This window comes from Balaenoptera musculus, chromosome 3 (genome assembly GCF_009873245.2).
Source record: "Balaenoptera musculus isolate JJ_BM4_2016_0621 chromosome 3, mBalMus1.pri.v3, whole genome shotgun sequence".
Lineage (NCBI taxonomy): Eukaryota > Metazoa > Chordata > Mammalia > Artiodactyla > Balaenopteridae > Balaenoptera > Balaenoptera musculus.
In genome coordinates this window covers 62,267,482-62,291,934 of record NC_045787.1, presented here as the reverse complement: position 1 = coordinate 62,291,934, position 24,453 = coordinate 62,267,482, and the positions used below count along the sequence as shown (strand labels likewise).

General features: G+C 42.8%; 1 protein-coding gene across 1 annotated transcript in view; it reads right to left on the bottom strand.

Moving 5' to 3' along the window:
- The window catches only part of THBS4 (thrombospondin 4), a 50,343-nt gene extending 26,399 nt beyond the window's left edge, over positions 1 to 23,944 (bottom strand). Inside the window, exons 1-7 of the mRNA XM_036848955.1 lie at positions 23,685 to 23,944; positions 17,732 to 17,935; positions 6,451 to 6,698; positions 2,669 to 2,777; positions 2,196 to 2,278; positions 1,808 to 1,859; positions 1,385 to 1,587 (exon numbers count right to left, since the gene is read on the bottom strand). Of these exons, the coding sequence (XP_036704850.1) occupies positions 1,385 to 1,587; positions 1,808 to 1,859; positions 2,196 to 2,278; positions 2,669 to 2,777; positions 6,451 to 6,698; positions 17,732 to 17,935; positions 23,685 to 23,772 (987 nt within the window). The 5' untranslated portion in view covers positions 23,773 to 23,944. The remainder of the gene's footprint in view (positions 1 to 1,384; positions 1,588 to 1,807; positions 1,860 to 2,195; positions 2,279 to 2,668; positions 2,778 to 6,450; positions 6,699 to 17,731; positions 17,936 to 23,684) is intronic.
- Between the last annotated feature and the right edge of the window lie 509 nt (positions 23,945 to 24,453).

The following is a 24,453-nucleotide window of genomic DNA, read 5'->3' as shown; positions in this document are numbered from 1 at the left end:
CACTCTCAAACTTCCATTCATCTATTTGCACAGATTTGGGGATTCATTTAACTACCCATTTTTTGGTGCTCGACATGATCAAAGGCAATAAAGACTTTCAATTTCATAGTTACTCACAGAATCCCTGACCCACACGGTCTGGAGGTTTCCTTGTAGTGGGCTTTTGCTATATTATAGAATCACGCACAGCCGAGTGGAAAGAGTCCTTAATGTTAACCAGTCTACCTCCCAGTGCAAATTCCCTGATATTCTAACTTGGAGTTTTAAAACCTCTGTGAGAGGACAGTGCTCCTGGACCACTTGTCAGCTGGCTACTAGTTGAGTCCAAAGGAACCAACTACTCAAACAAAAAGACCTTGAGAAGACAAAGCCAGGGCAGTTGTTTCTTGAGTAAGATGTGATTCATCAGGGTCTGTGCCTGCCTTTGTGCCCTACCAAGTCCATGACTGTTCCTAGGCTCTCACAGTCTAGGAGGTTCATTCTGATTTTGTTTTGTTTTGTTTTGTTTTTAACCAGTCCAACTAATGTAAAAAACATGACCACTTCCTGCCCTTTCAAAAGGAGGAAAATTCCAGCTTACAGATAAAAACCAGATGCAGTTCTGTGAAACATGTGCAGATGTTCTTCCAGTGGAGGGATGACTAGAGACCATCTTAATTGCTTACTACCTGGGGAGGTAATCAGCTACCACAAGCCCGCAGGATCCATGTGTGAAAGCTCCTTCCAGCCTTCCTCTGGCCTGATGGGAGGGCAAAGGCACATTCTGGGGGCAGCCTTGCTACCCACTGTGAACACTGTTTTGGGACTGGACCAGTGACTGGCTAACCATGGTCCTTCAGAGGCTTTGCCAGCTGGCCAAACAGCCTGTATTTGCTGTATGTCTTTCTGGCTCCATCTCTGGGCACTTTTGGTTACTCACAGATTATGGGGCCTCTTCAAAAGGTCTTATTGGTTTGAGATTCCTGTCTGCTCCTCTGTTTTAAGAAGCCTGAAGCAATCAGTTGCAACCCCTGAAATATACCCTTACCCAGATCTTTCCCCTCCCACGTTTGCAAATGTGTGGAAAAATCACAATTGTCACAGAGACTGCTTAAGAAAAAGAATCAATGTTAGAGTTGAAGGCTGAAATCTCAGCATTGTAGCAACATGAACCGGAAGAGTGGGAACCACGGGGGGGAGATGTAATGATCACAGCCACAGCTATGCATCATGCCTCCTCCTTCCCATCATCACAGATCTCTAAGGATTCCTGAGGGAGTAGTTTTTATGTAGCCTGGAGGACAACCCAAGTCATCCCTTAGTCATCAACATGGCTTCTTTTTCCATAAGCTGTCGGGTGTACAAGATACTGAGGGAGCCCCATCCTATCTAGTTGAACTTTTACCTCATCAACGTCAGAACAGGTGATCCCATTTCCTGTGTAGCCCTCGGGGCAGGGCCCACAATGAAAGCCATCTCTGGTGTTGGTACATCGGACGCCACGGAAACACGGGTTGGAATTGCACCGGCGCACTGGGGGTGTCGGGGATGCTGGGAGCATGGGGGGCACCACAGTGTTGGGGGTTGGAGACTGAAAGCTGAGAGGACCTAGAGGAAAACCATCATCCACAGGCTTATAAACCACAAAGAAAACAGAGCTGATACAGAATCAAGTTTAGTTTCCCAGTGAACTTCTTTTCCCTTCCCTCCGCCTCTGTGCCAAACCTCCAGAAACCAGCGCCAGTGGAGCCTCACCCACCCAGGCCCATCATCAGTCGGCATTTGCTGGTCCAACTCAGAATGCACCAGTTACTAGAAGAGCACTTACCGCAAGCCTGGCATTCAGCTATGGTGTTTCGCAAAAATGATGTTTCCTTGACCTTTAGAAATGGGAAGGGGAAAAAAAAAAGATGGAAAAGGAGTTCCTGATGTATAATCCAGGAGTGAAAGAATCCATGAGTAGCAAACTACTAAGCAGTACTTAAAGGAGTGTTAAAGGAGCTCTTGGTAGTTCCCACTCTGCATGGAGCCCTGGTGTGTTTATCACAGGCTGGTCCCCCATTTTCAGAGCCCCAGGGCAGCGGGTTGCAGGGGGCCACTTGGGGTCAGGCTCCAGGTCCCCTCCCTGCCTCTGCAGGCCTGCAGCTCCATTAACTCCAACAAAGAGCTTCTCTGATTAGACTGGGCCTTCTCTGATGGTACGTCCTACTTGTTACCTGCTGTCTCAGAAGATCCTTCACCTCTCCCAGTAGCTGGTTTAGTTGTGACATCTGCCCCAAGAACTGCCGATTGAAGTCTCCTGCAGGAATAGCAGAAGGTAAGGAGCATTCAGTCAGTGACAGCTATTTCTACAGTGACTCAAAAACAAATGATTTCCCAGAGATCATCAAGACAAAGAACCTAAGATACAGGAATTTAGTTGGGGGTAGAATTCATTTAATTCATCTAAAACATAATGATAATGATGCCACTGGGCTGGTTACTCCAAATTCCTATGAACTATACCAATAAAAGTGCAATGAAAATATTCCTTGCCCTGGACTTTGGCACAAGAGCCTCATCTCTGTAGGTACATGATCCTGTAGGGCTGCTCTGCCGACAGCCCACCTTTCTGGGATGGGACCCAGTCCAGCCGGGGGCCTGGGGGTTTGTGTTGATGGAGGCGTGCAAACTGCCCAAGAGCCCACACCTGTGCTTGTGGCGGCCAGTGGCTCGCTCTGCTGCAGGAAGCAGTCTTGCAGGCTGGCCACCTGGAACAGCGAGCCTCTCACCGCCAACTTCAGCTCTTCCAAGGAGTCCTGGAAGAAATCGGATTCATACCACACATTGCTGATGTCATTCAAAAGCCAATGAGCTTGCAGACGCACACAATTTTCATCACAGAGTAGGCCTGAATACTTGGACTCTGACACTTTACATAATTTTGTGGTTTTGCATTTTTTCCTGAGGCCTGCCAGCCCTATCCTATCGACTGAAGCAAATATGGAAGAAACCAGTAGCTTAGGAGAGTGCTGGCGTCCAGCGTGGTCTGAGAGTTCATGAAGGTGACTCGGAGAAGAGAAAAGGCAGTTTTCCTTCATGGTAAACAAGCTCTTTTGTGGCAGGAGCCTCTTAAGAGTTGTCTGTTTATGGAGTTTAGACTGTAATGAATAAGACATTGACCCCAATTTTAAACACTATTGTTTTTAGGGTGTCTTGGATCCAGGTTTTAGCAAAGTCTCTGGTTTCCTTGGACTATGAGGATGAATAAACCGTATATTCTTTTCCTTTCTTTTTTATTGGGGTATAGTTGCTTTACAATGTTGTGTTAGCTTCTGCTGTACAGCGAAGTGAATCAGCTATACGTATACATATACACCCTCTTTTTTGGATTTCCTTCCCATTTAGGTCACCACAGAGCACTGAGTAGAGTTCCCTGTGCTATACAGTAGGTTCTCATTAGTTATCTATTTTATACATATTAGTGTATATATGTCAATCCCAATCTCCCAATTCATCCCCCCCCGCCTTTCCCCTCTTGGTGTCCATACGTTTGTTCTCTACATCTGTGTCTATTCCTGCCTTGCAAACAGGTTCATCTGTACCATTTTTCTAGATTCCACATATATATGTTAACATACGATATTTGTTTTTCTCTTTCTGACTTACTTCACTCTGTATGACACTCTCTAGGTCCATCCAAGTCTCTACAAATGACCCAATTACATTCCTTTTTATGGCTGAGTAATATTCCATTGTATATACGTACCACATATTCTTTATCCGTTCCTCTGTTGATGGACATTTAGGTTGCTTCCATGACCTGGCTATTGTAAATAGTGCTGCAATAAATACTGGGGTGCATGTGTCTTTTTGAATTATGGTTTTCTCAGGGTATATGCCCAGTATTGGGATTGCTGGGTCATAGGGTAGTTCTATTTTTAGTTTTTTAAGGAACCTCCATACTGTTCTCCATAGTGGCTGTACCAATTTACATTCCCACCAACAGTACAAGAGGGTTCCCTTTTCTCCACACCCACTCCAGCATTTATTATTTGTAGACCTTTTGATGATGGCCATTCTGACCGGTGTGAGGCGATACCTCATTGTGGTTTTGATTTGCATTTCTCTAATAATTAGTGATATTAAACTGTATATTCTGTGATGTATATTTTCATATATTTTCACATTACTGGTTTATATCCATCATTCATTGTTAGTCATAGTCAATTTCCTCATCCCTTAATTTTGTAGCTTTTACTGTACACACTATTTTATATATGTATGATAGAAAATGTTTATGTTAACTGGCAACATAAAGTCATCATTCTTATTTAGAAATGAGCATGCTAAGGATTTTCAGAGGGACTCTGCTTTTTCATTTAGCTAAGTTAAGATGTATGCAACACGTGCTACATAACAGGTATTTTGTTGGAATCAGACCATAAGCTCTATGGAGGCAGAGCCATGACTGTTTGGTCTAATGCCTAGAATGTGCCTACTGACTGACTAATTGACTGACTGACTGACTGACTGAGAAGGTGACTATGAAGACAGAGCACTGTGGTCCTTGTTGATAGTCTAAGGAGGTAGAACTTTTGGACAAAATTCCAAAAAATTCCATCTATTTCTGATGACCTTGGTTTTTAGAAATGGACTTATTTGGTGGTGGAGACTAATTTCTGAAATGTCAGTGACACAATTTCTGACTGTCATTCTGACTATTTGGGCTACTCTGGGGATTCAGAAATAAAGTTTGGCATATCTCTCCATTAATTTTTTTCTCTCTCTATAAATCTACACTAAATATATATACAACTCTTTCTCCCTCTCTCTAAACTTGGATTTTAGCTTTCTTGAAACTTCTGCTTGAAAATGCTTCCTATGTTTCAAGCACAAATTCTAGTATCTGATTCATAGTTTTTACATTATTATCTAAAACTTCTCAGCATTCCTAGTTACACTGGAAATTACTGTTTACACCCTGCTTCTTTACACAAAGGGCTCAGAATAACTTGCTAAAAGCACATATAATTTAGTTAAAGCATATAATAATGAAATAGAAGTGGAAAATAGTGATTGCAATATATAAAACAACAATATGGGCCACAGTGGATGAACGTAGTTATTGATTTTGGGATTGACTTCTGTATCAGATGAAATTCTGGAATGATGATTAGTTACAGTAATAATTGGAAAAGACAAAGAATACTAGTTATTTATAGGAAACAAAGTATTTCCTAGCACAAATTTTTTTAAAATAAATTTATTTATTTATTTTTTATATTTATTTTTGGCTGCATTGGGTCTTCGTTGCTGCACGCGGGCTTTTCTCTAGTTGCGGCAAGCAGGGGCTACTCTTCGTTGTGGTGCACGGGCTTTTCACTGTGGTGGCTTCTCTTGTTGTAGAGCACGGGCTCTAGGAGCACGGGCTTCAGTGGTTGTGGCACGTGGGCTCAGTAGTTGTGGCACATGGGATCTTCCCGGGCCAGGGCTCGAACCCATGTCTCTTGCATTGGCAGGCGGATTCTTAACCACTGCGCCACCAGGGAAGTCCCCCTAGTGCAAAATTCTAAGAGAAACATATGTGGCAATTTCTACAGTAGGTGCAATGATATGATGAAAAAAATACCATCAACAGGGCATAAAACGGAAGACAGAAGTGATGTGATTTGTAAGGCCTCATGGAATTAAGTTGGCCATAAGGGTCTTTTTGTTAGGGATGCTCTAGTGAGGCCTGTGAAAAATGTTGTTCCTGGTGCTTGGCAATTTCCAATCATTCTTTTTTACTTTCATTAAAAATATAATAACAGGGGCTTCCCTGGTGGCGCAGTGGTTAAGAATCCACCTGCCAATGCTGGGGACATGGGTTCGAGCCCTGGTCTGGGAAGATCCCACATGCCGCGGAGCAACTGGGCCCGTGAGCCACAATTACTGAGCCTGCGCATCTGGAGCCTGTGCTCCGCAACAAGAGAGGCCGCGATAGTGAGAGGCCCGCGCACCGCGATGAAGAGTGGCCCCTGCTTGCCACAACTAGAGAAAGCCCTCGCACAGAAACGAAGACACAACACAGCCATAAATAAATTAAAAAAAAATATATATATAATAACATTATAGAAAGATTACAAGTAGATCATCCTATTGCCCTAAGATAGTTTAAAAATTTTTGCTATTCTTTTTGCTATTCCTTTCCTGCTTTACAATTATATCCCCAAAGTCTCCACTTATCATCTAAAAGAGCAGCTCTCAATTTTGACTTCACGTTAGAATCAGTATTTTAAAAAATACTGATGCCGAGGCACCACCGCTATAGATTCTGATTTAACTTGTCTGGAGGGTGGGCCCTCTAGCAGTCGGTTTTTAAGTTCCACAGGTGTTTTTAACATGCAGCCAAAATTAGACCCACTCTTGACCTCAGCCCACTCTTCTGCATTCAGCAGAAGCTTCAGAAACTCATCTTTCCACTTTGGAGAATGGTTTGTGGGTTCTTACCTGTGCCTTCCTCTGGAAAGTCCTCAATTCAACAGCCTCAGGACTCTGGGCGAGGCCAGAAAAGGCTCTGGGGAGATTGTGAATGGAATCCACTTGCGAGCAGTCCACGTAGAGCTCTACAGAGCCAGCTCCCCGGTGCAGATTGGTCAGTCTCAGGAGGACTCTGTGCCGCCTGCCGTCGGCCAGCTGCAGGTTGTTGAAAACCACCAAATGAATCTTCCCATCATTCTTCAGGTAACGGAGGATGGCTAGAACCAAGCACGGGTCAGCGAATAATGAGATAAAGGGAAGGGGCGTGATTCTGTGCTGCACAGCCTCCAGATGACAATGGCGAGGCTGGGTCATTGGAAAGACGCAAGTACGTCAGCACCATAAATTTTCAACATTTTGTGTGCCAGGCATTTTTCTAGGCACTGGCCACCACTCTGTTGCCGAGAATGTTTTGTGCTCATGAAGAGAGACAATAAGTAGTAAATTTGAAAATAAACAGTATAATTTCAGATAATGATGAGTACAGTGAGCAAGTAGAACCCATCAAAAGTCAAGTAACATCCAAGTAAGCTCCTGAGGGCATGAATTCATTAATTCGCAAACATTTACTGAGCGCTACTACAGGGCTGGGTGCTGCCCTTCGTTGCTGTAAACACTTAATTTCTCCTCACTGCAACCCTATGAAACTGGAATGACTACAGGTGAGGAAAGGGAAGATCAGATAAGCGAAGGAACTTGCTCAAGGACACAGTAAGTGACAGGACTAGAATTTGAAACTGAGTGTTGTTTATTCCATGACTAAAAGAATGCTAGGCCTGGATAGGCCTTTGGAAGGACTTCACGGGAGATCCACTACCTTACACAAAAAGACATTCCCAGTATTATGTTGAGTGAAAAAAAGGTTATGAGTCAGTACAGGTTCATTCTGAAAAAACTATGTAGGTATGTACATAGACGTATATACACATATACAGAAAATTAGAAGGAAATATTAATACGGTCATTGCTGGGCGCTTGGACGATGTGTTTTTTTCCTTTTCTTCATTTTCTTCATTTTCATTGCCTGATTTTTCTACAAGAAACATGCATTACTTATGTAATACAAAAAAGTAAAAGAAAAAAATGAATTCCACACATAAACCCAGAGTGTGCTACAGTCAGTCTGTATGATTCGTAACAAGTAACTGGGACCATCTTTCCTCAGATACCTCTTCTGTGAAGTGTAAATGCCAACTTGGTGCTGCCCCATGGAGTAGCCAGCCAGGAATATCTGTTTATGTTGCAATATTGCCAGAAAAAATAATCCCTACTATGAAATTTTAAAGACGCTTTTGAAGACTTCCTCCAAATACATTAGACTTTCTAGGTTGACTTCCCCACCCTTCTAAACCCTGACTAGATTTGCTTTCCCATTTGACCATGGCTGGAGGGGGCCAGTTGGCATCAGGGTCTGTGGTGTAGAGAGATGCCCTGAGGAGTCAGGAGATCTTCTCTCGTGCCCATGTGGTCGCCGCCACTTGCTTACCGAGAGAGAAGAATTGGTAAGACCTGACAGAACAGACTGGCTAGAAGGCCTTTCTATGGCTGTAGTACATTACTACGTTTCCTGAAGCAAAGTATTGGTAAGACTTAAGTAAATGTGGTATGAGGAGAAAGAAAACAGATGTGAGTAGAAATTCTTGAGGTATTTTAAACATGGGATACAACAGAGTTTTTTTACCCCTTTATTTAATATTGTTGAGAATTTATAATAGTAACAGCATGGCTGGAAATTGGAGGCATAAGGTACACAAAAGTGGGGGAAAATGAACCCAAATATATGCACTAATTCAATATTTTAAGACATCTATTTCTTTACTTTTTTGAATAGTTTTGCAAATCCCTGGCGTTTTTACAGGCCAGTGAAAACGCCACTTGGACTACCAGACTTCAACCAGGTCATAGACACATATACTCAGGATCTCCTCATTTTCATTATGGCCACAACCTCTGTTCCTCATAGTAACAGTTTAAGAGGATACACAGAGCAGCTTAAAACAAATACCCTTGGTCTTTCTCCCCTGGAATTTCTGTGGAATTCAAAGGAAACATATTTTCATGGGCCTCTTGCCTGCTTTTAGCAGGCCTTCCAGGCCATGTGGGCCATGATTTATTTTCATAACTGAATCGCTAAGTTTAATTTCATAAATAGTACCTAGTGGAGTACGTTATATATAACAGGTGCACATTAATGTTGTGAATATAAACTTCCAATGAATAATTAAATGATTGCCTTGAAAGCTTTTCACATATAAATTTAAAAGTTTAGAGAGTAGCAATTTAACATCTATTGCAGGCAGCCAAACCTGCCATTGTGTTCATGCTGTCATTTAAGGGCACGCTATACTTCTGCCTTGCTTTGTGTTGCAGTGCAGCACTGAAATGACAAATTCCTCATGCTCCTAGATCTTGTGACAAGAGCAAGAGGAAAAAAAGGAAAAGAAGAATTATGGAAACTTCCATCTTCACAAGGTCTGTTAGCAGAAAATTATCAAGTGCTTTGACATTTACCATTCTTCATACTTGATCCAATAATTTTCATTTTGCTTATGGCTTCCATTTTTTCATTTTTCTTTTTTATTGCAAACTCCTTACTTCAGTGCTTCTATACTTATTTTATCTTCAGAGCAGTAAGACTACCCCAGAGGGTCGACAGGCACCTGCTCAGAAAACTCAGCATTTTCCCATCAGTCACAATGAGTCTAGAAACAGCCTCAACAACCCAGGAGCCTGCAGCCTGGGAGATTCCCTGACCTTCTCCAGAAGCAGCACCACTGGAGGGGAGAGAACAGACATGGTTCCCTTCCTCTCTCTGGTCCCCCTTTCCCAGTGCTCACCTTGCCCAATCCTAGCCCAACATATACACAGAGCAGAGGGGAGCAAAACAGAGGGGAAAATACAAGTGAGCCAGTAAGACATCACTTCTGCCTCCAGAATGAGTGAAAAGTCAGGCCTGGAAGCCGGAAGGAGCAGTCTTCTCCTGGCTCCAACCCACTTCTGCCCCTTAGCACCCCAGGGAGCAACGCACTCAGGAAAACCGTCACTGGGTACAGCTCTGCTTCTTCAGCTGAGGCACATTCCATTCTCTTGCTTGCTTCTCACTGAAACAAGTTTGCTTGGCGATTTCAGCCTTGTTCTCTCTCAGGGCGAGTACCAAGAACTCCTCTGATTAGAACTGAAGGCTGCAGGTCTTCAAACGGTGTTTCTGCCTCTACCTTGTTCTATCTCTGGGTTTCTCTGCCAGATTCCTTACTTACCTTCCTGCTGAGGGTCTCTTTCTATGCAGTTTTTCTGGACTGAAAGCTTGAGATTCTTACAGGACTGTTTTGACCAAATGATTGCCTTTTCAATGCAACACACAAGCGAGCCAATGGAATCATTCATTAGCTCCCTAGCGGTCCCTAATTAATATGTAACTTATCCCAGGACTGGCCCAACCTTCCTGCCACCTTCCATTCTGCTGATCACCAGCCAAGCTGAACGACCAGTTCTAACAACCCATTTTCACCCCCTCTAGCTTTCTCCAGCCTCCCTCATCCTTTTCTTTCTGTGCGAATGTTCTCTTCTCCACTCCTCTCCTTCCTGCTCCATCATTACTACAAATATGAAGCCAAGATCCAGCTCAAATGCACCAGACTCCCTCTAGTCTTCCATCTTCCCCAGGGTTGGAAGTTACTGCCTCATTCATGTTCCCTAACACTTTCTCGGTGCTTTGCTAGGTATACTTTTTCAGGACTCAGGTTCCAGTCATGGCTCGGATATTAAATCCCTATGTGACCCTGGGCCTGAAGTGTCCACTTCTTAAATTATTAAAAGGAGTCAATAAAAGCTGTCCTTCCTATTTCATTTTGTTTTCAGTGGTGGTCAAATAAGAAAATGCAAAAATATAAGCTGCTATACAAACGTAGGTACTAGTATATTTGTTTATTTCTCATCTTCTCTACTAAAGCATAAACTCTTGGGACAAGCAGTCTATTTCTTACTAATTTTCCCATACACCACAGCATCTAAGAACACCAAATACAACTATCTGTTGAATGAAAAAATAGATAAAATAGAGTATTCATGTATCTACTCTGATTTTTTTTAATCCACAATCTTATTAAAAATGTGGGGAGCAGTTTCTATTAATTTACTTACATAAATCTTTTCCTTCTAAACGTAGCATCTTTGTGTACTTGAGAGTTTGGAGCCTCATTTTATGGCTGCATTTCCATGTCTGGGCACCAGCCTGACAGAGGAGTCACGCAGCCTGGCCTGATTAAAACCATCTCAGTGACTGGCGGGGGATGAAGATGAAGAAGCAAACCCAAGCAATGAAGATTTGAAATATTGCTATCTTGGGAAAAGTTTCAAAAGGTGCTTTTTGAAAAGTGGACGGACTTGGTAGTCAAAAATATTATGATGTGTTGAATATCAAAGCTATGAAGCAGGCTGCCAGCTTTAAAGAACTGGAAATGATAATATTTTGTCTGCTTGGGCAAAGAAATTCAGAGTGACCTGGCCTGCAGGCAGCAAACTCAGCAAGGTATTTCGGGGCTTTCTGCTTTGCTTGGCAAATGGCTTTGCTCTTTGGCCCTTTTAAATATATGATGAAAGTAATTGCTGTCAACCTTTCCTCTTCTTCTCCAAATAACTGTACATTAAAAAAAGACTTCTTGCCATTAATGTCTCTTGTGACGGATATTCCTGTTTGCCTTGACTCATTAATCTTTATGCCCTATACGCTAAGGTCTTTGTAACTTTAGTGCTTTGGAAATACATAAAAGGTAAATCATCAAACTGCTTTTCCTAAAAGTACTCTGGGTGACTCCCAGGTGTGATAAATGCAGTATGTGTGTTTTGAAATTTTTTTGTAGCAGTTTAAACCAATGTAAAGTTTACAGAATATACATACACATACACACACACACACACACACACACACGGAGCAAAGAAACATCCAGTGAAAGGAAGCACAGCAGTTATATTGAACATCTGCAAAAGGCTTTATATTTTGCTAAGTTATGAGGCATCACTGTAAACAACTATCTGGTAGGTAACAAAGCTGTAAATGTGCACAGAATCCCAAGGTCACCTTATAGGAGAGAGGTGCAAAGCAACTTCTTAAATGCCCATGGAATGCTCTCTAGCCTTAGTAGAGCCACAGAATATTAGCATTATAAGTCATCCAGCTTAATATCTCACTTCACAAATCCCTTCAGTAAAAGTGCAGTCTCTACCAGCACATTTCCAGTAACAAAGAACTTTACTTTGCAGAAAAACCCATTTCACTTTTGGATTGCTCCCCAAGATTTTCCTAATTCAGAGCCAATATGTGTTTCCTCCAACTTCCACCAGTGTGTCCTAATTTTACTCTTCAGAACTATAGACAGATATAATCTTATCCTCAATCAAAATGATATTCTTCAAATATTTTAAGGCAACTTTCATCTCTCTCACGTCTTCTGTCTGGCTCCTTGATTTCTCCAGTTCCTTTAATTTTTTGACTTGTGATGTGGTAAAAAAATGGGATCCAGAGGGATGCTGGCTTGGTGACTCTCCTCAAGGTAATCTCTGACTTGACAGTGTCCCTGTGAAATGTGCTCACAACTAGACACAGTATTCTAGATGTGGCTGGACAATTAAGCGTACAGTGGGACTATCAGTGCCCTTGATCTGGCCACATGTATGTATTAATGAAGCCTAAAATTTAAAAAGCTTTTAAAAAAGTTGCATCACTGTATCTGTTCATTCATTCATTCATTCAGCAAACATTTTTGAGCAACTACTAAGTGCCAGGCACTGTGCTCAACATTGCTTGGTTCTTAACGTTGTTGACTAGAATGCTTAGGATGGGTCTTCCACATCCTGGGTGTCTACAATTTACTTTTCATTCCTAGAGGACGGATTTACATTTATTATTGTAAAATTTAATCTGATGGTGGCCTATTGTGTGTCAGCCAGGTAGGACCCTGTAAATCTTGATAATGGCCTCTGACATGTTCAACTGTTTTTTCCAGCTTTGTGCCAACTGCAAACATGTTAAAATACTATGTTTCCACCTAAGTCACTGATATGTTGAAAAGTTCAATGCCCAAGACAGAGCCTTGTCAAAAACCACTAGATACTTTGCTATAAGGCAATTTACCAACTCCTAACAGTACTATTTATCTAGCTTATTCTTTTTTTATATTATTCAGAAAGGTATAATGAGTGACTTCATAAAATTCATTAAAAAGTTTGGCAGGATTTATTTTTAGTAAACCTATTTGCCTTCAAATAATCCCAGCTTTCTTTTCCAGGAAATCCCAAAATGCATGAATAATAGTACAACCCTCTGAAGGTTTGTCCTAAAGTTCACGAAAATTCTTTCCACTTTCTGTATATCATCATTTTAAAACTGAGTTCATTCAAGGGTACCTCATAAGAGTACTGTGAAAGTTAAAAGGGAAAATGAGCGTTGAGCCTTTAGCACGGCCCTGGTTCATTGTAACGGCTCCATAAATAAATATTATTATAAGTGTTTGAGGCACCTCATTTTTTCCCCTTCATTATTTGGTTTAGAATTCTAACTTTTTTTTTTTTTTGCCGCTCCACGCAGCTTGTGAGATCTTAGTTCCCCCGTCACGGACTGAACCCGGGCCCTTGGCAGTGAAAGCTCAGAGTCCTAACCACTGGACCGCCAGGGAATTCCAGAATTCTAACTTTTAAACTCTTCCATCTCTTTCCAGCTGTATCTCTCATTAGCCTGCAGGTTTCAGAACAACTACTCTGAACCACTTGACTTCTCCTATCATAGGCTGAGGAGCCTGATTCTTTCCAGTCATTACTGCTAATTCTTGGAGTTCCCTTCATTTCCACAGCATCAAGTTGTTTTCCTGTGGCTCTCAAATTAAGACCAAAGAAGCGGTCCTCTCATGCTTTTTCTGAAAGGTGAAGCTTTCATTAAGGTAAGCCAAGAGTTCACCAACTCATCATTTTTGGAAGACAGTTGCCTAAATAATAGAAAGGTGTCTCTGTCTCTCACTATCTATCTAATCTATCTAATATAGTAACCTGAAGTTTTTGTTGAGCTTCAGAGTCTAAGTTATTATACTTTATGTAAGTCAGTTCTTGCAATCAACCTGGGAGGTAGCTATTATCATCCCCACTTTAGAGATAGTAAGTCGATGCTCAGGGGGATTCAGAGATATATTCACGGTGACACAGTTCCTGAGACTTTTAATTGTGACTCAAACTCAGTATACTAACTGGAGAGTTGTCTCTATGCCAGATTCAAGAAAATCACCAACCATATCTTCTACCCAGCTAGGTGGTTTCTATAGAATGCTTATTTCTATACCACTGTATTACTAATAATCTGATGGAGCATTTCTATCAGAAATACTATCTGTATTCCTTCTACATCCTCAACCAAATGGTCTTCAACATTCATTCATTCAAAAAGTGATTCCGAGCCAGACCTACTGTGGGACATTGTATACATCTAGAATTTCCACAACAATGTCTTTTTTTTTTTTTTTTTAAACAAAGCTACTCTTCTCAGCCTCCATTTAGTCTATCCAGTCTCTTCATGAGCCACTTCTATGTACAGGGCACTGTGCTACGTGCTGCAATATACACAAAGGTGAGTTAAGGGATGCTCAGTCCTTGCCTTAGGGGAGCTTATAACCTACTGGAGAAAAGACCTCTAAGTAATTCAAATACAAGGCAAGCGAAGAGTAGCACCTTCTGTGGAGGTACAAAGTCATATAAAGAAAGGTGTCAGGAGGAGCTGGAGATGTGTCTTACGTGTGTAGGATTTCAGTAACTTGAGATGGTGCAGGGCATGCACCAGGGGAAGCAGAGGGCAAGAGCAAAAGGACAGAGAAGGAGCGACAGCGTGGGTGCGTCCAGGGAACAGCAGTTAGTCCATCCGGCTGAAGCACAGGCTGCACGGACAGTTGGAAGGACAGATAAACTGGAAAGGCTCGTTGGGAGTCAGGCAATAGAAAGACCTAAATGCCCAGCCTGGGCAATTGCACCTTATTCAGTTTGGGATCGGAAGCCACTACAGGTCTCTGCAGTCAGGCATAACTAGATCCAAGTTACGCTTTGCGAACAGTAATGAGGCGACCATGGTAGGATGACTTGGAGAGTGAGAGGGTAGAAACAGAAAGCTCAGTGGCAAACTCATTCTTTGCAGTCTTCATGGAATACACTTTAGTTTCTCGTAGGAGCTCGCCAAAGGCCCAGACAACCAAATCCTCTCTTCGATTCCATCTGTGCAGTCACCCTCTCCCAAACCATAACCTTTAATAGAGGGAAAGATGTGTCTTATTTCCTACTCTGGTGTTTTAAGTCACGAGAGATACATCTTGATTTCTTGTTTCGCTGTTTTCCATGCAAAGCAACAGAAGACAAGATCAGCTGGGCCTTGTCAGTTGAATAATGGACTGGGGTTCACCTTCCAGGAAGATGCTTTCCCCCAACCCTCCACAAATCATGGCAGGTGTGCATGGCCCCCTGAACGGTCAGGTCACTGAAGATGGTCTCTTGCTCTCTGTAACTCCCCTGCTCAACCAGTCCCTGCTTCACCTACTCGCTACTCACATGAACGTGCTTGCCTCCTGCTCCGGCAAGTGCTTATTCTAATCCTTAGGCCAGAATGCCTCCACCTGCTAGTTTATTAAAGGGAAACTTCTGCCCTCATGATGGTGGTTAACCTGAGGGGCTGTAAGGGATGTACCCCAGCTGCCGGTTTCCCTGGTAACTGATGAGCCAACCTGACGTCAATTCCCCCATACATGGTAGCCTCCTTCTCCCCCGAGTAGCAAAGATCGCTGCCATGTCCTGCCTGCTGTCTGGTCTATACAGTGGGATGTCGCTCCAGGACCTTTTGCTGCAGACATGTAAGATCCCCTGTCCAATAAACTGTTGATGTCTCTGTCACTGTTCTGGGCTCTTCTTTTGGTCTCGAGGCTGGGCAACAAGACTTGCAGGCCTGCAGGGTGCAGCCCAGCACCACCACTGAATACCTCAATGGGGCGTCACAAACACATGCTGCATCTTTTTCTGGACCTGATGGACCCAGTGACTTCTCTTTCTTGTTCCAGTCACAATGGGCTCCTGCTCCTTCCTAAAACTTTCAGATTCACCAGGGATGGCAAATCTCTGTCCTTTTTCCTATTGCTCCAGGGAATCTCCTCTGTGTCAAATTCTTCAACTCTAATACTGTTATAAATTCCTCTTTGTTTTCTGAGAATTGTCATCTCTGGATTCTTTTAGGACTCCTTTTAAAAAATACTTTTTCTAAGAGCTTTTTATCTCTTCTAGTAGGTTGGCAGGTGGAAAGGTGTTCAATCCTTTTCTCTTTTTTTTCTCCTTTAACATGGAGATCAGCTGGTATTAACAGCTGACTCACATGACTGGTGATTCTTCAAAGGAAACGCACTTAACAACCCCCTTCCCTATCCATCTACCTGCCCATGTATCTAGCATTACCCCGGCCTCTATAGAGTGAACAGAAAGAATCAGCTGGGGGGAAGTTGCTTGTTTTTCCACAATGGCCAATTTAGAAATAGAGGGTGAGATTCAGAGAGAGTGAAAAGCTAGAAGCAGAGTTTTTGGCTCTATAGCGGGTCTTTTAGCCACTAAGCTGAGTGAGCTAAAAGAAAAACCTTCCAGTGCATCTAAAATAATTTAGTGAGAAGTTACTGCCCTTTAGATGAAGAAGGGTGGCGTTTATAGATGATAAACTGAGTAGCTGGGTTCTTAGACAATGAGCTGTTCCTTCAAGAGATGTGAGGCAAAATGGGGTTGTAGAATCAAGGCAGAGAGATGGGTGAAATTACCTCCCATCAGGGCTGAAGGCGGGGCAAAGGGAGCAGGAATGGTTGAAACATCTGCTAAATCATGAACCATGTCCCCAACTCCCTTCACTGTCTGAAACTGCACCTCAGCCCCTGAGAGGCCGTGAGGAACAGACAGAGAAAGCAGACTTGTGAGTGAGGTGGAAGGAGGGAGGGAGGATATTGGAACTTGACATAAAAGGAGGGGTCAAAAGCCCATTCGTTCTTGCTTTTAACTCCATAGTCCTTTGAACTCTAAGAATTAGGAATTTCTTTCAGCTCCCAACACCTGCAGCTTTAAGTGTTCAATCACAATTAGAATCTCAGAGAGTTTGAAGCACTAGAAGTATCTACTTTGTAGAGCAAACTGAAATAAAAAAATCTCGCCGGAAGGACCAGTCCTCCTTTTTTAAAAGCATGAGGCAGCATGGACATGTATCTGTCACATTCCTCAATAAGCAGGAACAGGTGTTGTCCCCAGGGCACGGGTGGAAGAGAAGGAGATGAAAAAATAGTGACCTTTTTCCTTGGAAGTCATTTCTTAGTACATGTAGGAACTCAATTTGACAGTGAAACATTTGACAGCAGAGGGAACAAGCAAGTGACAGACCTGTGTAAATTGGCACAAAACAGGTAGAAAAGAGAGCTGTTCATTTTGTTCTACCGCTGAGATATATTCTCTCTATCAAGTTCGGGAGGTGCTTGCAGAGCTAGGAGTTAGGTCTGCTAAGCCACATGCTTCTAAGGGAGCACAAGAATGGTGTGAGTGGCTATTACAGGCTGAATGTGTGTGTTCCCCTCAAATTCATATGTTGAAGCCCAAACCCTCAATATGGTGGTATTAGGAAGTGGGCCTTTGGGAGGTAATTAGGTTTAGATTAGGTCATGAGGGTGGGACCCCCATGACGGCATTAGTGTCCTTACAAGAAAAGGAAGACAGAGCTCACTCTCTCTCTCTGCACCAGCATACACTGAGGAAAGGCCACATGAGGACACAGTGAGAAGGTGGCTGTCTACAGGCCAGGACCCAGGCTCTCATCAGGAACCACATCTGCTGGCACCTTGACCTTGGACTTACCAGCCTCCAGTACTGTGGGAAATAAACATCTGTTGCTTAAGTCACCCAGTCTATGGTATTTGTTATAGCAGCTCAAGCTGACTAACTGAGTGGCCAAACTGTCCTGGGTCCTGTTCCTTCCAGAACTGGATCCAGAATAACACGAGGATCGGACAATGTCAAAGGGCATTTTTGCCGCAAGCTATTCTTCCTTCTTTCTCCCGATATCAACTCACCCCCCCTATACGGGTAAATGCACAATCAGAGGAATTTGGTATTGAAAACTGAAATCAATGGTGGATGGAACCATCTGAAGGAAAGTAGACCCCAAATCCTAGGCAGAGAGGATTTTTAAGAAAATAATTTCTATAAATCTCCTTACCTTTGTTCAAGCGTCCCATCACAGTAAACTCAAAATACTTGCTGTTGTCAGCTGAAGAGTAAAGGCCGAAGATGGTGGCTGAACTTTTGGTCTGCAGCTTGAAGGTGGAGATCACATATAGCTCTTTCAGGGTGGGGTCTGTCAGGACTGGCTGCAAGACACCTGGGTTCAGCCTCTGGCTGGCGGATGGGAGAAGGTCAAAGACTGCGGAGAATAGGGAGAAAGGAACAATCAGTGAAAGGTTTAACTTTGGGGCAAACACGTTTTTTGAGGGGAGACAATCTGACAGTAAGCTATGAAGTGAACTGATATTGTAATCATTTTTCCACATTGTCAAACACGCCAGTTCTTCTTCATCACTCTTACGGTGGCTGGACATTTGAACCAGAAGAAATAGAGCACAGTATTCATCACAAGGTTATAGCCGCCAAGAGAAGACAAAATTTGCAAACCCAAAATTGCGTTTTGGCTGAAGAAGTGGCTCTGAAAATTCCCACTAGGGAGAGGCTAGTATAAAGGCTAAAAGCGGGGCTTCCCTGGTGACACAGTGGTTGAGAATCTGCTTGCTAATGCAGGGGACACGGGTTCGAGCCCTGGTCTGGGAAGATCCCACATGTCGCGGAGCAACTGGGCCCGTGAGCCACAACTACCGAGCCTGCGCGTCTGGAGCCTGTGCCCCGGGAGGGGCCGCGATAGTGAAAGGCCCGCGCACCGCGATGAACAGTGGCCCCCGCTTGCCGCAACTAGAGAAGGCCCTCGCACGAAACGAAGATCCAACACAGCCAAAAATAAATAAATAAATAAATAAATAAATAAATAAATAAATAAATAAAGTAGCTATAAAGGCTAAAAGCCTTTATATTAAAGGCTTAACGTATAAGGTGGGGGGGACGCAGGTAACAGCATCCAAATCATTGTTTTTCTTATGGCCCCTAGTAGTGAATTTCTGCCTTGGGGTCTCTCATGTGCCTCTTGGACCGGAGCCAATTGTCTTTTCCTGGTCAGTGATAAGTGACACAGGGAATATGCAGCAGAAAGCAGGGGTATGGTAGGAGATACACTGTCAACAAAACAGTTTGCTACCTTTGTGAGACCTAAGTGTTCCCTTTGTGCATTTACAGTGCCCCAGTGTTTCTCTGTTAAGAAATCCCGATGTGGAAACAAAACAAAACCATACAACGTGGTTTCTATTTCTTGATTGTAACCTCACTGATAGAGTTGGTCTACAAAAACTAGAACCTGCATTTATATTTGTGTAAGTTGCTTTTGATCGAGTCAGCAGCACCTTCTCTCAAACTTTATGAAAGCTATGAGAGAGTATGTCCAGTTAATTTAAAAGGCAAAGGCCAAATTTGGGTAATACTCACTAGAAGTTACTTAGTATTTTTCTTAGTTTATGCAAATATCGTTTGGACAATTCCATAGCCTGCAGGAACTTCAGGCTCCAGAGCTGTCTGCTGGATACAATAATCTGGTTACTAAAAAGGGTCATAGTATCCATAATTTATAAAGCGCTCTTACAAATCAATAAAATAAGCATCCTAATAGAAAAATGGGTAAATAACATGAAAAGGCAATTTACAGAAAAAGAGTTACAATGGCAAATAAGTATATATATAAGTGTTCATATGCTTAACTAATGATGAAGGAATTGCTGATTTAAACAACGAGGTATTATTTTCACCATCAAATTGGAAAAACAATAAATACAATAATACCCAACTGTTGGTGAGGATTCAGGAAAGTGGGTACTCATATACTGGTGGGTAAGATTTAAACTGGTATAAACACTTTGAAGCCAGTTTAAATAACAATATCAAAGGCCCTAAGACACATATGCTCTTTGATTTAGCGTTGCTACAAAAGGAATTTATCTTAAGAAAATAATGGATGACATGGTAATTTATTTAGGAGATTCACCACCAGTGTTAATTCTAGAATTTCTATTTAGGAAGGAGTTATGTGAAAATCTAATTGGAAGAGGTGGGAAACCTGAACCTTTGCTGGCACAGCACTTTGTCTCTTCTTAACAGAGACAGAAAGGCTTGACAGAGATTACAGGGATTTCAGCCCTCCGAAGCCATCCTGTGGCACTGCAAATGTTCAACAAATTATTTTTAGTATAAAAACACTGAAACAACTAAGTGTCCTACATTAGAGCCCTGGATAAATAAATTTTGGTCCACCCAAAAAGAGAAATACTATATATTAAATTACTATATATTAAAAAGGGTAATGCAGCTGAATACTTAGATACGGGAAAAAGCTCATGATATATTAAGTGGAGACAGATGATAAAATTACATGTATAACATGACCCCATTTGAAATATGTATTTGCCCAGAAAAAGATTTGAAAAACAATATGACAAAATGCTAACAAGAATAGTAGCTATCTCTGGGTTGAATAATTATACATTTTTAATTTCATTTGCTTTTACTTATCCAATTTTCTTTTTCTTTTTCTTTTTTTTTTTACAATGAACAGGTGTTGCTTTCGTAAGAAAAAAAGTTATAAAACAAACAGGCAAAAGCCTAGTTATTTATGAATGTCTACTCCTTTTAAAAGACGATCTATCTTCAGATTGGATCTGTATTGTTTCTTTCATGTGTATCAAGAACCTTATACAATAATGATTTTAATACTAGCAGTGCTGGAAAGCAGAATATCTATTATGTTCTTTCTAGCATCCCACATTCCCCAAACATGAGGACTGCTGCCCACTGTACTTCAAAAGTGGCATAGAATTTTTAAATTTCCAGAGAACTGGAAACTTTACATTTCCACCAGTGGGAGCAAAGGGAAATAAGGCAATATATTTAAAAGTTCCATTCAGGACAAGACATCTTCAGGAAAGAGATGTGTGTTTAAAAGTATGGGAACTGCATGCAAAACTAAACTCTTGGTATTCCTGATTTTTGCTTTGACCAGGATTACTTCATAATTCAGCTGAAACTAAATTTACCGCATTTCAATCTGTATGGTTCCTCTAATCCACTGGCTTCACTCTCAAGAGGCCAAGTTGGGATTAGTTAGTAATGAGTTTGGAGAGTGTTTTGAAAAGGAAATGAGTCACCACAAATTTCTACTAATGTTATTACGCTTTAGTAATAGCGCCAGGATCTAAGCACAACCTTCTAGTGTTACAGGTGAAATTACTGCTACCAATGAGCCCAACCATCACTGTATGAAAATCGAATACTTACCAATAAGACTAGCAAGGCAGCTCAGAGGAAAAAGGAGATAAGCAAATTATTCAGCTGAGCTGATAATTGCAAACTAATCAACTCAATAAAGAATCTATCAGAAACTTGACTTAATCAGATCGCCTACAGCAATTAAATTAACCAGATAATTTAGGTATAGCCTGATTTCAAGTCTCCATAAAACAGGCAGCTCTGTCCAAGGAGAAGCAAAATCCATACCTGCAACACACCATGAAGTTGTGTGTTCAAATGTCAAGAATTCATATAACACAAAATATTATACCCATGAATTCAAACCTGTTAAATAATGTTTGCAATAAGAAAACTTTTGAACTGTGTCAAAAAGCTTCCTTTCTGACACCAAAAGCAAAGGCAACAAAAGCAAAAGTAAACAAGTGGAACTACATCAAACTAAAAAGCTTCTGCACAGCAAAGGAAACCAATGAAATGAAAAGGCAACCTATGGAATGGGAGAAGACATCTGCAAATCACATCTCTGAAAAGGGGTTAATATCCAAAATATATAAAAAACTCATACAACTCAATAGCAAGAACAAACAAAACAACAAAAAATCACAACCAAACATATTTAAAAGTGGGCAGAAATCTGAATAAACATTTTTCCAAAGGAGATAGACAGATGGCCAACATATACATGAAAAGATGCCCAACATCACTAATCATGAGGGAAATGCAAATCAAAACCACAATGAGATATCACCTCACACCAGTTAGAATGGCTATTAGCAAAAAGACAGGAAACAGCAAGTGTTGGTGAGGAGGTGGGAAAAAGGGAACCCTTGTACACCATTGGTGGGAATGTAAGTTGGGGCAGCTACTATGGAAAACAGTATGAAGGTTCCTCAAAAAATTAAAAACAGAACTACCTTATATGATCCAGCAATCCCACTCCTGGGTATTTAGCCAAAGAAAACAAAACCATTAACTCTGAAAGATATATGGAGTTATTCATCACAGCACTATTTACAATAGCCAAGATATGAAAACAACCTGTGTCCATCAACGGATAAATGAATAAAGAAAATGTGATACACACACACAATAGAATATTATTTAGTCATAAAAAGGAAGGAAATCTTGCCATTTATGACAATATGGATGGATTTTGAGGGCATTATGTAAGTGTAATTAAGACAAAGACAAATACTGTATGGTCTCACTTATATGTGGAATCTTAAAAACAAAAACAAACAAACAAGAAAGGACAAGCTCATAGACACAGAGAACAGACTGATGGTTGCCAGAAGTGGGGTAGTAGTGGTGGGGGTGAAATGGGTGAAGGACGTCAAAAGGTACAAGCTTCCAGTTATAAAATAAATAAGCCATGGGGATGTAATGTACAGCATGGTGACTACAGTTAATAGTACTGTATTGCACATTTGAAAGTTGCTAAGAGAATGGATCTTAAAAGTTCTCATCACAAGAAAAAAATCGGTAGTCATGTGCGGCAATGGATGTTAACTGGACTTATTGTGGTGATCATTTTGCAATGTATACAATTATCAAATCATTATGTTGTACACCTGAAACTAATATAACATTATATGCCAATTATACATTAATTTTTAAAACAGGCTTCCTTTCTTACCTTCCTAGAAGCAAGGTCACAATGAATAAACACTATAAAGTACAGCATTTTAAACATTTCAACCCAAACTAAAAGCAGTTCAGTATCCCCTGAAAACACAATTCTGGTTGCCTGGCCTGGAATCAAAATGAGTTATCTGGTGAAATGCAAAGTTTAAATGGGTAATTACTGCAGTGGGAGGGGAAGGGAATGGAGAGCACCAGCACAAGCATTCTTCATTCTGCCTTCCTAGAATTAGCAATTTTTACTTCAAGTTGCGTGTCTCTTCCAGCTTTATTTTCTTAGTCAGTAAAAATTAACCCCAGGCATCAATTCAAACAGATGAAGGTCATCACTGGATAGCCAGTTAAAGCCCTAAGATGTTTTCTTGCTTAAATAATTTCTTCCTTTTGGTCTTTCCAAAATTCTGTTTAAGCTTAAGTGCTTTCTGCCCAACAGTTCTTTTCACCCCATCTCACAAAGGGGTTTGAAGACTGATCATCCAGGCGGCTTTTCAAATTATTAATCAACTTATTAACCTCTTTGTAGAGAAAGACCCATTTCTCAGCCTTCCAGTTCAATTTACCTCCAGAATCAAGAGACCAAGCCAACTCCCAAAGGAGGCTTTGGGGTCCCAGCAAAGTTGGAGCAGAAAAAGGCAAGTGGCAGGGCAATACAGCAATACTGCACCTTTCTTGGGGATATCAGCCTCAGGCCACCTGGGCGGAACATCGCTCCTGCCGCGTCGAAGGATTTAGGATGCTGGGCTGAGTGGAGGGCCGGCCAGAGAGAGCCGCGGGGGACGGAATTCGGATTTCACCCTACTTCAAACAGGATGTGTTCGAGGTCTAGGGCCGCGCCGTACGCTTGGAAACCCCACGTCTTTGCCTAGACTGAAAATAGGTTTTGCATCCCCCAAACTATTGTATAGGGAATTGGTCTCATCGCTGGATAATCTAATCTCCGAAAATTCTAATCTTTAATTATCGTTTCCAATCACAATAAAAAACAGAGAGGTGCCGAGCGAGGCCCCAGGAGCCAGGGGCCGAGCCGCGCGCGGAGCTGGTCCCTCCGTTCGCCCAAGTGGAGCGCGGGACGGCGGACTCCGTGACCGAGGGACCCTGGCCCGTGGCTCCCGCCCCGGCTCGCTCCCACTTACCCTGGGGGGTGGTCTGGGCGCCGGACCCCAGCCACGGCTGCAGGGCCAGGTGCAGCAGGAGCAAGGCGGCTCCGCGCGGGGCCAGCATGCTGGCTCTTTCTGCTCCCCGCGGGCGCTCGGGACTCACGGCTCCGCGGGCCCTGCCTGGGAGTGCGGACGGCGCGCGGCCCCTCGGTCGGGCTTCCCGCGCGCAGCGCAGGTGAGGCGAGCGCGGCGTCCGGGCTGCCGTCGGGGGCGGTGCTCGCGTCCTGGCGCCGCGGAGCTGAGTGCGCTGGCGGCGGCGCAGGGCGCTTTATGGTCTGGCTGGCCGGGGTGGGGGAGGGCCGAGGCCTGGGCGGCCTACTTGGCTGGGATCCCCTTTGGCCGGGAAGTATGGGGGCGGCCGGAGCGGGGAGCGTGGGCGGCAGAGAGAGAGAGGCGTGAGCTTCGGTACCGGGGATGGGAAGGAGCCCTGGGCCGACCCGGTCCTGGGTGGGTGGGCGTAGTCGCCGGGCCCGGACGGACGAGGGGGTTAGGAGGACGCGAAGGGCGAGGATGGGCAGTCGGGGGGCTGGTGAGAAAGTGAGAACACGCAGGACAGAGAAGAAGGACAAGAGCAGGGCAAAGGAGGAAGAAAGTGACACTGACCCGCTAGCTTTGGGCACCATCCATCCCCCACCTCTTCTTTTCTAAACAGAAGAACATCGTTTTGTCAGGCTCTTAACGCCCATCTTGGGTTCCCTTCCCAACGAGCCCTGAAGGCTCTCCGGGAACTTCTGCCTCCTAAGGT